Source organism: Homarus americanus, unplaced genomic scaffold (assembly GCF_018991925.1).
Source record: "Homarus americanus isolate GMGI-L3 unplaced genomic scaffold, GMGI_Hamer_2.0 scaffold43895, whole genome shotgun sequence".
In the NCBI taxonomy this organism is placed as follows: Eukaryota; Metazoa; Arthropoda; class Malacostraca; order Decapoda; family Nephropidae; genus Homarus; species Homarus americanus.
In genome coordinates this window covers 707,524-721,249 of record NW_024738072.1, presented here as the reverse complement: position 1 = coordinate 721,249, position 13,726 = coordinate 707,524, and the positions used below count along the sequence as shown (strand labels likewise).

At 39.3% G+C, this 13,726-nt stretch overlaps 1 protein-coding gene across 1 annotated transcript in view; it reads left to right on the top strand.

Moving 5' to 3' along the window:
* LOC121873710 (fibrocystin-L-like) overlaps positions 1-13,726 on the top strand; it is an 88,312-nt gene that overhangs the window by 60,469 nt on the left and 14,117 nt on the right. Inside the window, exons 57-64 of the mRNA XM_042377412.1 lie at positions 319-469; positions 1,003-1,139; positions 1,536-1,647; positions 5,920-6,093; positions 6,224-6,451; positions 10,172-10,339; positions 12,797-12,894; positions 13,536-13,658. Coding sequence (XP_042233346.1) covers positions 319-469; positions 1,003-1,139; positions 1,536-1,647; positions 5,920-6,093; positions 6,224-6,451; positions 10,172-10,339; positions 12,797-12,894; positions 13,536-13,658 — 1,191 coding nt within the window. The remainder of the gene's footprint in view (positions 1-318; positions 470-1,002; positions 1,140-1,535; positions 1,648-5,919; positions 6,094-6,223; positions 6,452-10,171; positions 10,340-12,796; positions 12,895-13,535; positions 13,659-13,726) is intronic.

Genomic DNA, 13,726 nt, shown 5'->3' with positions numbered 1-13,726 from the left:
TCGGTGTAATACCTGCAAGTCTGTCGAAGTGACCTGATGGAATTTCGACTTCTAATGAGATGGTGACAACGGTTATGACGCAGTGGTATGATGCAAAATATTGTCTATCTATTATGAATTTCTGTGGGAGTAAAGTAAAACAAGGGGTATTAATTAACCTGTATCCATTAGCATGATGGTAACTCACTTGGGCATCGCTATACACTGTCGAAACATATCCACCTTGAACATGTGTGATATTATTCCTGTGCACGTGTTTACCTTGGCAGAGTGGCAAATAACTGTTTAATTAACCTGAGCACGTGTCTCCTTTGGCAGGGTGGAGAAGTGAAGGCAGGTGATAACGAGACTGACCCCTTCACCCACAAGCTGACCATCACCCTGAAAGGCTCCCACGACCCCGACGACCCGAACAACAAGGATATGCCCATGCCTAATGGTGTCCCCAGTGTGGGATGGAAGGCTATAGGTAGGTGGGCAAGATAGCTGTGGGTAGGTGGGTAAGAGGTCTTTGGGTATATTGGATGTATGTCACAAGTTAAGCAGCGAGTGTGGATTTGGTGTAGTTGGGGTATGTAGAAGTTGCGTCTCTATTATTGTCCCTGAAAGGATTTGTGAGGTGGTGGAATGACTGCTTGGATATCTGTCTGTCTCTCTGCTTCTTCCACCAATGATTTAATGACAAAATTCTCAGCATTATGTATGACTAAACGTTATCTTATAGACTATGCTGGATAAATAGTAAGTATTGAAGGTCAAGATCATGGAAAGTTCATCTATAACATTTTCACACTAACTCTAGAGGGAAGACTCAAATAACGATGAAAGTTGTTCTATCAGATTTCTCAGCTAAAGGTTCATTTAAAACTTTCCTCTCTGACGACATGTTTCTCCGGAGAATGACGCCAGAGATGACGAATTAACAGTGAAATGAGGTCACAAGCTCGAGGTTTTATTCATCTTTTTATATAACCTCCTTACTCTCCCATCTCCATCTTCCAGGTGTGTTTGGTCAGCTGAGTCTTTATGGCCAATCGGAGGGCAGATGCTGGGTGAAGCTGGGGTCGACGGCTGCTGCTGGTCAATCACAAATCACTCTTACTGAACCTGTCGACGCCCCCTCCTGGTTGAATAAAACGGTATGTCTGTCTGTCTGTGTCTGTCTGTATGTGATAAAAACATTTCGTGTGGGTTAGTATTACCAACATAGGAATGTGTGCTGTTTAGGGGGAATGGACAGGTGGTAAATTAACATAAAATGAAAAAGAGAGTTGGGACCAGACCACACTATGGATCACGACCCACCAGACATGAAGAACACAGCCTCGATAATGAGTGTAGGAGAGCGAGCAGGTGTGAAGGTTGAAGCCAAGCATACTGGGTGTCAGACAGGTGTTGTTTCAGTAGAAGTTTACGAGAGAGAATCCATGACCTCTAAGATATATCAAGACAGGTGTGTAACATAACCCAGGTTTATCATGACAGGCGTGTAACATAACTCGGGTATATCATAACATCCCATCATGTTGCTACAGGTTATGATTACAACATCAGGGAAGGAAGCAACAGAGACGGAGATAAGGACAGTGGTCGAGGTGTCTGGTACAACACTGACCCTGGACGTCCCTCTCACTCACCAACACCTGGGTATGTTTATCACTTATTTACATATATCAACACTTTATTGTACCTTCCATATGTTGCTGTCCATATATAGAGGTTACAGGGTCTATAAACTACAATATAGTACCTAACCTAACCTATCTTAACTTACTCTAATCTAACCTAGCCTAACCCCCTAGATAATAGTAGGGTATCTAATCACCAGGTGAAGTAAGCTGGAGTGATTATCTTCAGGTGATACAAAAAAATTGTCCTCTTAAATTACTGTAAATAACTATATAAACCCACTACTGATTCAACCAAAAATCCCTACTCAACCAAAATTTCTTAATGTTCACGAAACAAATTGTAAATTCTATCCATTAGCTGCTGCGAAAATGAGTCAACCAACATATACAACACAATGTACTCGATATCTGCTTCACTGATTCGAATCCTCGGTTATGAACCTGAGTTACGGGGGTTCGTTCCTCTCTGGCCTACACTCCACTACCCTATTTACATATTTTCTAAGGATAAAGTGATTTTTCTGGGTGTTCATTTTCGTGGTGTTGATGCAAAGGCGTTCTTATTCACATACATATGTTATTTATGAGGTGGGAAGTTGGGTTATTGGGTGATGTGAGATGCTGGTTCACTGTCAGAGCGTTAACCTTTTTTTTCTTTTCACGTATTCACTGTAAAAGCGTTGATTTTTTATTTACACGTAATTTGGTGGGTTTTTTTTAGTGTGTGTGTGTGTGTTGAGATCGGCACTTGTAAAATAACATAACTCCTTTATCTAATAATAAGGTGTAACGTAGTATACAATGTCATAAGTTGATACAAATATTCTTGTACACACTAAAACAAATTAAGGAAAGACTCGTTGATATTGTTACATTATTAGTCTTTTATTTTACATTTCCTTGTATTTTATTATATTATGGATGGATGTATGCAAATAAGATGGATGGCACTTTCTCTCCTTCCTCCTCTCTCTCTCTCTCTCTCATTGCTTAAACTATAACTAAGTAACAAATACACGTGTTGTTAGAACTGTGCACTACATAACCATTTAACCACTGTGTAGTTCTTCCCCGTTATAAAGTATTGATAACCAGTTAACGGTAGACTGTCTTCTCCCATGACCAGTTATAGGCAGACGGAGTTCAGGAAGACCAAAACAATGTATAAGTTATTTTTTAAAGTTATTAATGGCGTCTTACATTATATTGAACACGTGGACACTCCAATGGCCCACTGCGTCACAACAAGACACCATAACTCTCTATACACACATTGTTGAGTTCTCTGCTATTTACTGAATTTAACTCATACCAATTGTTCTTTATGTTGGTTTTTCGTGTTTATAAAATTTCGGATGGACAGACAGGAAATATTAAGTTATATTTCTCTTTCCTGGGACTTGGTGAGGTAATAGAAAAACAATATATTAGTTTTATCGTAGGAAAATGTTCGCTTTGCTATACTGTTCCTGTCATGACTGGTTTAGTGATCGAGGGTAAACCCATCAGATAATAATAATCACACGGCCCTGAAAACAATGTGACAGTGAAAGTAATTATAACAATGAAAAATATAATAATGAACTTTAATAAAAATATTAGTCAATTGTCATATAAGAAGAATTACTTTAATATACTTGGTGTTAATTCTGACAGTAAAGAAGAAATGTAAAGAATGATGAGGAGACTAGTATGGTAAAACATCTTAGAACATACAGTAGAGCTTAACTTATCTAGGTAGTAAGGGGTTAAGTTATCTTAGTAAGGGTTTAAGTTATTTTAGTAAGGGGATAAATATCAGCTAACTTATTTTTTTTATATGTTTCAAGTTTCCGAGTCATTGATCCGTCACTTTCCTCACTTGGTTAAGAGAGTCTGCGAGTTTGTATATATTTACTGTATATAGAGAAATAGTCCTTATGTGTGATCCACCAGTCGTGAACACCGAGGTTGGTTATGAATATATATTGCTGGTTATATAAGACTTACGAGCCAGGGATGTAGTGTTTTGTTTAAGTATTGAAGTTATTACGGCTTTAACTGAATGGTGTTGTCGTTTGTTCTCGGTTGAGGTTGAGAATAATGAACTATTTACTGTTTAATTATATGATTACACGTTCAGGTTTATTCTTCTTGTTGACGACAACATTGTGTATGTTCGAACCAAAGTTATAAATATGATGTTTGTAGAGTCAACTGGTAGCAGGTCCCTGTAAACACTTACTGTTATGTGAGTTGTCTTATGACTGGCACGAGATCGGTTCATCCATGATAACCTGCGTCAGTGTGTTGCTTCACGTTCAAGGTTTAATAATTTCTTCTGGAAAGTATTCGAGTTCCGTTGTGTTTCCAGTCGCTGTTCCACCGTCTTAAGGATCTGCCCTGATCTGGATATTGAAATCTTTCCGTGGTTAGTCGTTTTAATTTTACCCTTGTGTTTCAAATGGAGCATTCATAAGCTGTTGCAGTTTTCATGCTACTAAACCTCAAGTGATAACTTTTTAAAAAAGATTGATCTATAATATTTCCTACCTATTTTATTTCTGACGAATGTTCACTTTGAGCAAACTTTTAAGAAGACGATAATTTATGGTGCCAGTTATCGCCTCCAGGTGATGTCCTTCATCAGTTAAGTTGGGGTCTGTTGTGTAGTTGTCGAGGAGGTAAATAACAGGTTCTTTATGCCTCCAACAGGTGATTTTACAAGTGCATTTACCCGAGTTGGTTGTGTTTTTATATCGGCTGAGGCAGGTGAGATGTGCCAGGAGTTAGTCTGATTTCTTATGAATTTTGTACATCTTAATGAGGAAATTATATCCGACTTAAGTTGCATTCTTCCTGCTTTAAGTGAGGACACGACAGTAACATTCTGCCCCAGTTCTCCTCTCTGGCAGTGTGAGGTTCTGTGGCTTGGCGATAAAGCTCTCGCCTCATGAGAGTGACCCGGAGCTCATTTCGCGGTCGGCAGGAGAGGAATGGGTTTTCTCGTAATTCTTTGACCTTCAGGTTCGTCATAATGGATATCATTTTTGCACTTATGGTTTCGGTGCCTTTAGATATTTTCTCACCACCTGTATAGATTTTCATCTTAGCCTTTCGTACTCGTCTCACTGCATTAAAGAAGAGCTCTTGTAGATTTTTGCATCTCCGTGTATGACCAGAGTTACTCAGGTGTACTGTACGTGACCAACTTGACCTCATACCTGTCTGAGCATATTTGGTTGTTTGTTTATCAGAATGAAAGGCTAAACCTTGTGAGTGTTAGTCCTTCCTGTTCAGAGCTGCGAAGTACCTGTGATCAGTCCTCCTTCAGTGTCAGGTTATTCCTAGTTGAGTAATTTAGCTGATTCTCCTCACACCTGACCCCTCCTGCTGGGGTCTTGCGCGTCACTAACTAAATCATCTCGAGACAAGTGACCAGGAATCTCTCCCTCCCAAAATGTGTTTCTGTATTGACAAGAAAACGTGAGGAAATGAAGTTAATGCGACCTGTTCATCAAAGTAACTGTCTGATTGTGGCACTAATGCATAGGTACAGTACACACGAGGATATGAGCTACCCAAACAGTGATCAGTAAGCTGTTGAGGCAGTATCCTGACTGGTGTGAATGAGGACACTTAATTTGTTAAAGGAACTGGACAACATCGGTAATTGTTCCCCCTGAACCTCATAGAGCAAGTGTTTACACTAAACAAACTAGCCGTTCTCCCTGCACTACACGCATTTAATGTGGCGGATAACACAGGTAGCTTTGCAGGTGAAGGGAAGCTTACCTGTTCCAAGGCCTTTCAGACGGCAAGTAACGAAATTCTCAGTGCAATGGTAAATTTAGTTACAAACACAAAACCTGCAGTTGAAACACTTGTTGGGATGGAGCAATTTGTGTGACAGTTTTATCTTAACACAGATTATATAAATGAATGACTTAGGGTGGTCGCAGTTTAAGGAGCAACAAGCTCATTCAGAAAAAATAAAACACTTACCTACACTATACATGCCACTGCACGAAGACATACTACGTACACATTATTAAGTGATGGTATGGGACAACGACAAGGTACTCAGCCCTTGACTCTCATCATCTCACTGGAAGAACATGAATAGGTTCCTGTAATAACCAATCAGTTCCCTGCACCTGATGCAATAATTCCAAAAGCGTATCTCTTGCCTTTGTCAATGTCTTCTGATTATCTTATTATCTTTGTCTTTATCATGCAGTGTTTATCCCCATCTTTATCACTCTCTTCTTAATCCCTATTCTAAAGTTTATCTCCCATCTTCTTCAAGGTTCCAAGCACACCCTGCCTGACGGTAGCACAGAGTACCTGTTAGCGAGTGAGGTGGGTCTGCTGACGCGGAACATCGTTGTGCAGGGCAACACCTACCCGGGCCACGAGGAGGAGAGCTTCGGCGCCAGGATTCTGGTCTCTAAACTCACCTCAGAGGGGATCACTTACATAGGTATGTATACAGACAGACATAGAAGAACGAGACGAGAGAGAAATATAGAGCGAGAGAGAGAGAAAAAGATATAGAGAAATAGAGAGAATTTTCACAATATCAGATAACATAAATTTGCTCTCCCTGTCAGGAAAAGCTCAGCTCTATAACGTGGAGCTGAGGCGAGCGGGCCAGGAAGGTTTCACGAACACGGACGATCCTCGCTACTCTCTGGCCTTCCATGGTCTGGGTGAAGACGGGTCGGACAGCTGGGTCAAGAGATGTTCCTTCAACCTCAACTACAACACAGCCATCGGGACCTTCGGCACCAACAACCTGGTGGTGGAGGATAATGTTGTCTACCACACCGTCGGCTCCTGTGAGTTGAGAGTAAAAGGTCACATGAAGTAGTGTCTGTATGACGTGTTGGCCTTTACTTGTTTCCTTAATGTCGAGAGAAGATATTAATACGACGTCCAGTTATTAATCTAATGCTATAGCTATTGTTGTTTCTTTATATTCACGTGACTATTAATTTGTCTTTCTTTTTATCCACCTATTATGTCTATCAATCGTCCACATTTTTCCCTGTTTTACCAGAGTGAAAATTTTTGCACTAAACCTCACAGTAAACTAAATTGTTTCATCTTTAACTCACATTAAGTAAGATAAAGTAAGACCAGGGCGCCATGCTTTATGAACAGAATAGTCTGTTATATTATACGGCTCCTTTACCAGTAACCTGACCTCACCTAACCTACCATGGCTGGAGGTGTCTAGGGGTCAGGACACAGTGTTTAGTCTAGCACATCAGCCTAAGTGCAGCCAAACAACTCCTCGCACAGTGAAACTCCTAACCAGATGATGGTGAGACCCAGTGACGCTTCAGAACCACTTGATTAAAAACAAATGAGACAGTTTGAGTAAGAGTTCCCCGTCGTGTTTTGAACCGTCTACACATCTTGACTGTAGGGATAAGTTGTAGTGTACATTTTTTTTATATGTTTGTGGGATATTCTGTTTACTACCACACAGTCCTTTACCTATACTGTATAGTGGTGAGGTAAGTGGTAGTCTGAGCGAAGGTTGGCAAAATATTTGTATATAACCCTAATGGACTCCTGAAGGGGAAATCTTTATGCGAGGCAGACTGGTCTAGATGCTGCGGGTCTTGTGTCAAGTGACAGATGAAATGCACTGCTTTTGGGGGAAATATATTCAGTAAATAAAACTGTTTTGTGGGTATAAACTAAGTAAACTGGTTTGTGAGTAAATTTCAAATATATAAGCTGGATTTCTTGGAGGGGGGGGGGTAAATATTAAATAGATGAACTATCTTGTGGGTAGTAACTGTTATGGGTAGTAAAAATGTTTGTCCGTCTGTCTGTTTTGGCTCTATTTTCCACTTATATTCCTCCCCATAACCTAGAAGCTGCAGCTATCAATCCTCCGAGGTGACAGGATGATGAAAGCTAAATCTGTCTCGATTTCGATGGATTATTTTAATCATCAGTCAGATAACACATTAACTTCCCTTTGTCTCGAAAATTTATATCTTAGTCTTTTTAGATAAACAGATTAAATGGCGGTCTCTTACTGTTGCTGTGATAGTTGTTTGCCTGTTAAGAGGAGCGGTGACTCCTTAATCTAAGAATATTCATCTGCTCTACAGGAACCAATGGCCTATACTGGTTCCACGTCAGGGTTTGTCGTAGAGGGATATCGTAGCAGAAGGTCTTAGTCGAGAGGAGAAAAAAAATATCTCCTCTCCAAACTTCACTACTTACGTCTCCGTAGACTTGCACCTTACAAAATTTTTGACCAAAATATGCTTTTTTCTCCGAATCGAAATTTAAGGGGATTATCTAATTAAGTACTTTCAGAATAACACACAAACCATAAATCACACACTGGAAACCCATAGTTGATGAGTAATTAGCATTGAAAAATGTCAGTAAAATCTTTCAAGGATCATTTTGGCCACTAATTACTCTCCAATCGAATTGTGGACCACATAGTCATAATCAGCAAGCTCAGTTGTACCCGTACTGTGATTTTCAGCAAAATCTAATTTTTGGCCCAAAATCACCAAAAATGTAACTCACTCGCTAATTTTACCTACATTGGGTTGCTCTGCATCATCCCGTCTCAGGTACTGCCCTCATCACGCTACGAGGCACGTTCCATCTCCCTTCTATAACATTAGAATAATTTAAATAACTCCCTAAGTTGAGACACTGAAACATCGATGTTACAAAAGAGAATTACAGATGATGCACATTCAAGCATTCACGCCCGTAAAACATTTTATAATACAAAGGTCTGTTTCAGTCGTTGAGTGATTTAAGACTTACAGCGGGTAAATTTCTTTCTACCGTTTCAAAAGTCCACCAAGAAATATCTGTCGGTTGTGTCGTTTCGCCTTCCCATAATGCAACTCGTCTATACCTACAAGATGGTGGACCGCGCAAAGGATTATGGGAGTTGAGACGTCAGTGAAACAGTGTAAACAGTATTTTTTTCAAACACTCAAGAGGAAACTTACCTTTTTACTTATAAAATATATCTAATTTGGGTGAGAATAAGATATAGATGTAAGTTGGCATCCAAAAAGTGAAACCTATAACTTCAGACCCAAGTGCATTCAGATAACAGTATTGACAACTAGAACTAGTAAGAATTATTCTGTGTTCAATATAGGCAATCAAATCTTATCCTCAGATTACAAAAACTTTAGAGGAAAACTTTATAAATTGAATCGTTTTTGCTAAGTCTATCCGTCCAAGAGGTGTTCTCCTCGCTTCATAACACGATTAATCAAAACCACTTCAGTTGATTGCACTACTCTAGCACAAGATCTTGGAGGCTTTGCTTTCTTTACGGTGTTTGTGAGATCAATGGCCATCCAAGCCATACTAACAAGAGCAACTACTTGGTAAACACTTCAGGTTTAGTCATCTTAATTTCTTCCTCGGGGTGTTTCTCTTAATTGGAACGATGATACTCGACTCACGTGGCAGTTATCCATCGTCGTCCCTATTTCTTTTAGCTTAGAATCTCAAAGGTTATTCGTTAATGGTCTGGACGTTGTAAGTAGATGAATGAGAACCCATTTTATAACCAAGAGGAGAAGATTGACGTCGTTTCCTCTCCCGCCTCCCTTGGTGACGTTCTCAGTCGCTGGAAACTATGAAGGTAAAAAGTGTGTGTCATTATTATGTATTTTATGGTGAGAGGATGAACCATTTTTGTGTCTCATCATCACGTTTCAGGGTGAGGGAGTGAACCTTTCTTGTGAGTCTCGATCCAGTAAACTCCAGACTTTGTTGGTGGTTCATGAAGCAACAACCTGTTACTCCAATCCTGGTTCACTGAGCGAGGAGTTATGTAACACTAATCCTGAGAACAGTAAAAACTTACTGCTTGGAGGTGTCAGACCCACTGGCCCAACAAGCAGCAGGTGTTGGAGTAGAGATATCTCCCAGGTCTCTTGTCGCCTTCCTTTGACTATGAAACGAGATAATTTGGTCTAATCCTTCACCTTTATCTACCAGAACTTAATTAAATTCCTTTTTGCATAAGGCATTATTGTTGTTGTCATTCATCATTCCTGTTATTTGTGTATAAGGAATAAATAAGGTTAATGTCTTTACTGATCATCATTAGATACCAGAATGTCAATGTTAAATTTATGTTAATCTTTTAAGACTTTATTGTGTTAGTTTGGACAGTTTTATTTGGTGTTAGAAAGTCAACAGCGATGTACTAGTTATAATCTTCTGTTGTTTCATCAGCTCTATGCTTAATGTTTTTCAGTGACGGAAAACTTACTGTAAATCACTCACTCCTTCAGTCATTGTTCACTCACTTCCTTACTGTCACCCACTCCCTTATTGTTACTCACTCACTGTCACTCATTCTCTCACTTTCACTTACGCTCACTGTCACTTACTCCCTCACTGTCACTCATTCACTGATAAAGCACAATTTTATTTCATTGTCACGCTAGTAACTCAATCATAAGTATCCATCAACCACTCATGAGTTACGTGTGGCAAGTATCAATATCTATCAACCACTTATGAGTTACGTGTGGCAGGTATCCGGGACGAGGGGAACAACAACACCTTCAGAGGGAACCTGGTGTCTGTAATGCTGTTCACTGGGACGTACAGAGGGAGGCGTGAGAACCAAAACACATTCTGGTTCGCGGGCTTCTCCCTTACCAAGGCTTCAAATACCATCTTGGAAAACAACATTGTAGCAGGTGAGATTAACAATACAAGCACAATTTCTGTCTTATTAAATAAATCAGGAAGAAAGAGCAAAGAAATATTGAGGTAATTGATAAATAAGTGTTTTAAGAATGTTGAGGAAATCGTTAATATATTAATTATAGGAACCCAACTGATTTGGTTAGGATTGAAATAATGCTTCAGAGTGTGGGAGAGTTATGTTGGGGACAAGTGAAGGGCATATAGTCAGGGTTATCTGTAGGAGTGAGGTTAAGACGACAGGAATGGCTCTACTGTTAGGTACTAAAATATGGAGATATATGCCATAGTAATAGGGGTTTGGTCTCAGAATATTACATATGATAGATGAGTTATTGTGAGCGCCTATAAAGACCACGGAGTGAAAATAGTGAGGAGGAAAGAGACAGGTTTTTGTGAATTCATGAATAAATGCATTGAACAGTTCAGTGGGAGATATTGATTGATAGTGATAGGCGGATTTAGTCATGAGATTAAAATGGAAATGGCGAGAGTCGACTGAAATCTGTGTTGAAAGAGGATTAATCGTTTGCGGGAAATCTGGCTAAAAACAGAAGTTCATAAGTTTTACGTGGAGATGTGGCAATGGCGTGTATATAGAGGTCTGTTATGAGATATGTCTAGTACAAAAAAGAAAGAAATATTAGCTGGATGAAGTAAATGAGTTGAAAGATGATGAATATGGCTTGTGTGAGCATGATTTAACACCCATGACTATATTATCAGGATGGAAGAAAATCATAACAGTAAACTTGGTAATCTGAGGAAACTTAATATGACAGAAAAAATTAAGAAAATGACTAAAAGAAAATGACTCCAAGTTAATATGAGTGAAACAGACACAGGCAACAATAGGTTACATTTCCAGGTATACTTCATCTGTTACGAACACCTCGACCAGACAATACATAAATAAGATAAAATTGCAGAAAATGTGAGAATTTGTTTATCAGTTATTAATCCAGAAAAATCGTATTGCCCTGTTGAGAGTATCGGAAATTAATTAGACAGATGTTAAATATTTGTTAAATGCTGTAATTTTTTAATAGAGAGAATAATGTGTGTATTAAAGTGTGAGATTAAGAGACGACTTGTTCACTGGTGAATGAAGGAATGGCTAAAGGCCTTCAAATGCTCTTATGGTTGTTGAATAGTTTAGTGGATGGGGCAGTAACGGAGGTGAAGGACGGAGTGAGTGAGTGAGTGAGTGAGAGACATTGGATACTAATGTGAGGTAAATCTGCTGCTATTCGTAGATGATTTTAAAATAGTTGCATATTATTGAATTAATATTTATTAGAGGGAAATAAATAGTCATTGTCAAGAGAGGTGGCAATGGATGTAAAAATAATATAAATTGATTAAAGGTAAGAGTTAAAGAGGGAACAGAACAGATGATAGAATGCAGAAAGGAAGTAAGGGTGGTGCTTCAGGTGTCAAGGAGTGAGTCACAGCAAAGGGAGAAAATCATAACGAATTGGAATACAGAAAAAGTCGAGGAATATAAAGATATACAGTTGACACATGACCTCAGAGAGAGAGAGAGAGAGAGAGAGAGAGAGAGAGAGACTTAACGACATCTTCTACACCTTAAATAAATCAACACTAAGCTGGCCTCAGTAATAGCCCAACCTGGAACACGAGAGGCGATCATTATTATATTTATATACCTGGCGTCCCTGTGTGGCCTGGTGTCTTCCTCTCACCTCATCACTGTGGAAGCTGGAAACGCCGGGACAGGTGTTTTCAGTCTCCTAGATAACAACATAGATAGAACTTTGTGATGGTGATTCTCAATGATTCTTACGTTATTAAGCACCTGAACTATTGATGCTATATATTCCATTAGATTTGTACCTTACACAAATCCATTATATTTAACTCTCACGTTTTCACTTGGGGAAGATTCCTGGCCAGTAGTTTGTGCAGGAGTTTACCCAGTGTGGCAGCGGCTGTAACACGTCCTCCTGTAGGTCATAAAAGGCACTTAGAAGGGTCGTAGAGGTCCAGGTCTTACCCCCTCTCTGCCATATACTCCCCCAATTAAGGGACATTCAACCTTACTTTCTTTTATCTATGTGTCTATGCATTTTCACCTTTGTTTTTTTCCCAAGGTACAGGTAGGTGGTGACTCTTTAACTATAGATACTGGAGACGTGAAGTAAGATGGAAAAATGGGATTAAAACTCACATGGAAGAGACAATCACTCAACAAGAAACTAAAATAGTCTTCTCACACCAACGTAAAGATCCATCAGCTCATCTCACATTCACACAATTGATCAATAGAAATATCTCCACCCCCCCCCCATCAACTAACCTTAATAAACCATCTACTACTATTAATCAAACTAATCAACTCTTTCACTTTACGCTAAACAAATGTGTATCACCCTAACCCATCTTCTCTGATACTCTGGATTAATAATTCCTTCACATCAACATTCCAGGTTCAGAACAAGTTGGTTTCCAGACCTATGGAGAATCATGTGATGTTGAGAGCAGGTGGACTAATAATGAAGTTCACAGCGCCATCTACGGTGTCCAGGTAACACTAAAATACTAACCTAACCTAACCCTACACTCTGTCTTGTTAATTACATTTCATAATCTTTAAATAATATTAACATAATTAACGTTGGTATTTTATTTTATTGTTTCGTGGATTTTTTCCTACTTATTCTTAAGGTAGGTTTATATCAAGTCATATTTAATCTCGATATAAAGTTTATTTTCGTTTTATGTCTGTGTTAGTTTTTCTTCGTGTATTAACTGTTTATTCTTAGTTTATCGTCTTCTTTGATATACTGTTTTTTACTCGTTCTGTTATTTTATCTCTTTCTGTTTATATAAGTGTTGCGTTATCTTCTATATTGTGTTATCTTTATTAGTGTTATCTTACCACATTAAGCTATCTAACTTCAGTACTCTTACCTTCCACACTTGACTATTTACATTCATGTAAGCTTTTATAATTGCTAAGATTGATTCATAACTGCTATATCGTTCGTTATCAATCTAGCTTCACACTGGCACGGCTACACCCTCCCTCCCTCCCTCCCTCTCTTCTTCCTTCCTTCCTTCCTTCCTGGCCTCATCCCTACTCTTCCCGTCCCTCTCCCTGGCCCTACCTAACCCCGCCTCCCCCTCCGACATAATATCCCTAAATCTGTTATCTTGTCCCGACAGATGAAGAGAACAGGGGGAACGACTTCTCGCGAGCAGTGTCAACGCCTGGCGAACTTCTACGTCTGGCGAGCTTGGTTCACCGCCTTCTATATGGAGCACTACGCTTCTCTCCTCCTCAGTAATGTATGTACGACAGAGAGAGAGAGGGGGAGAGAGAGAGAGAGATAATAATAACCTTGGTGGGGAATAAC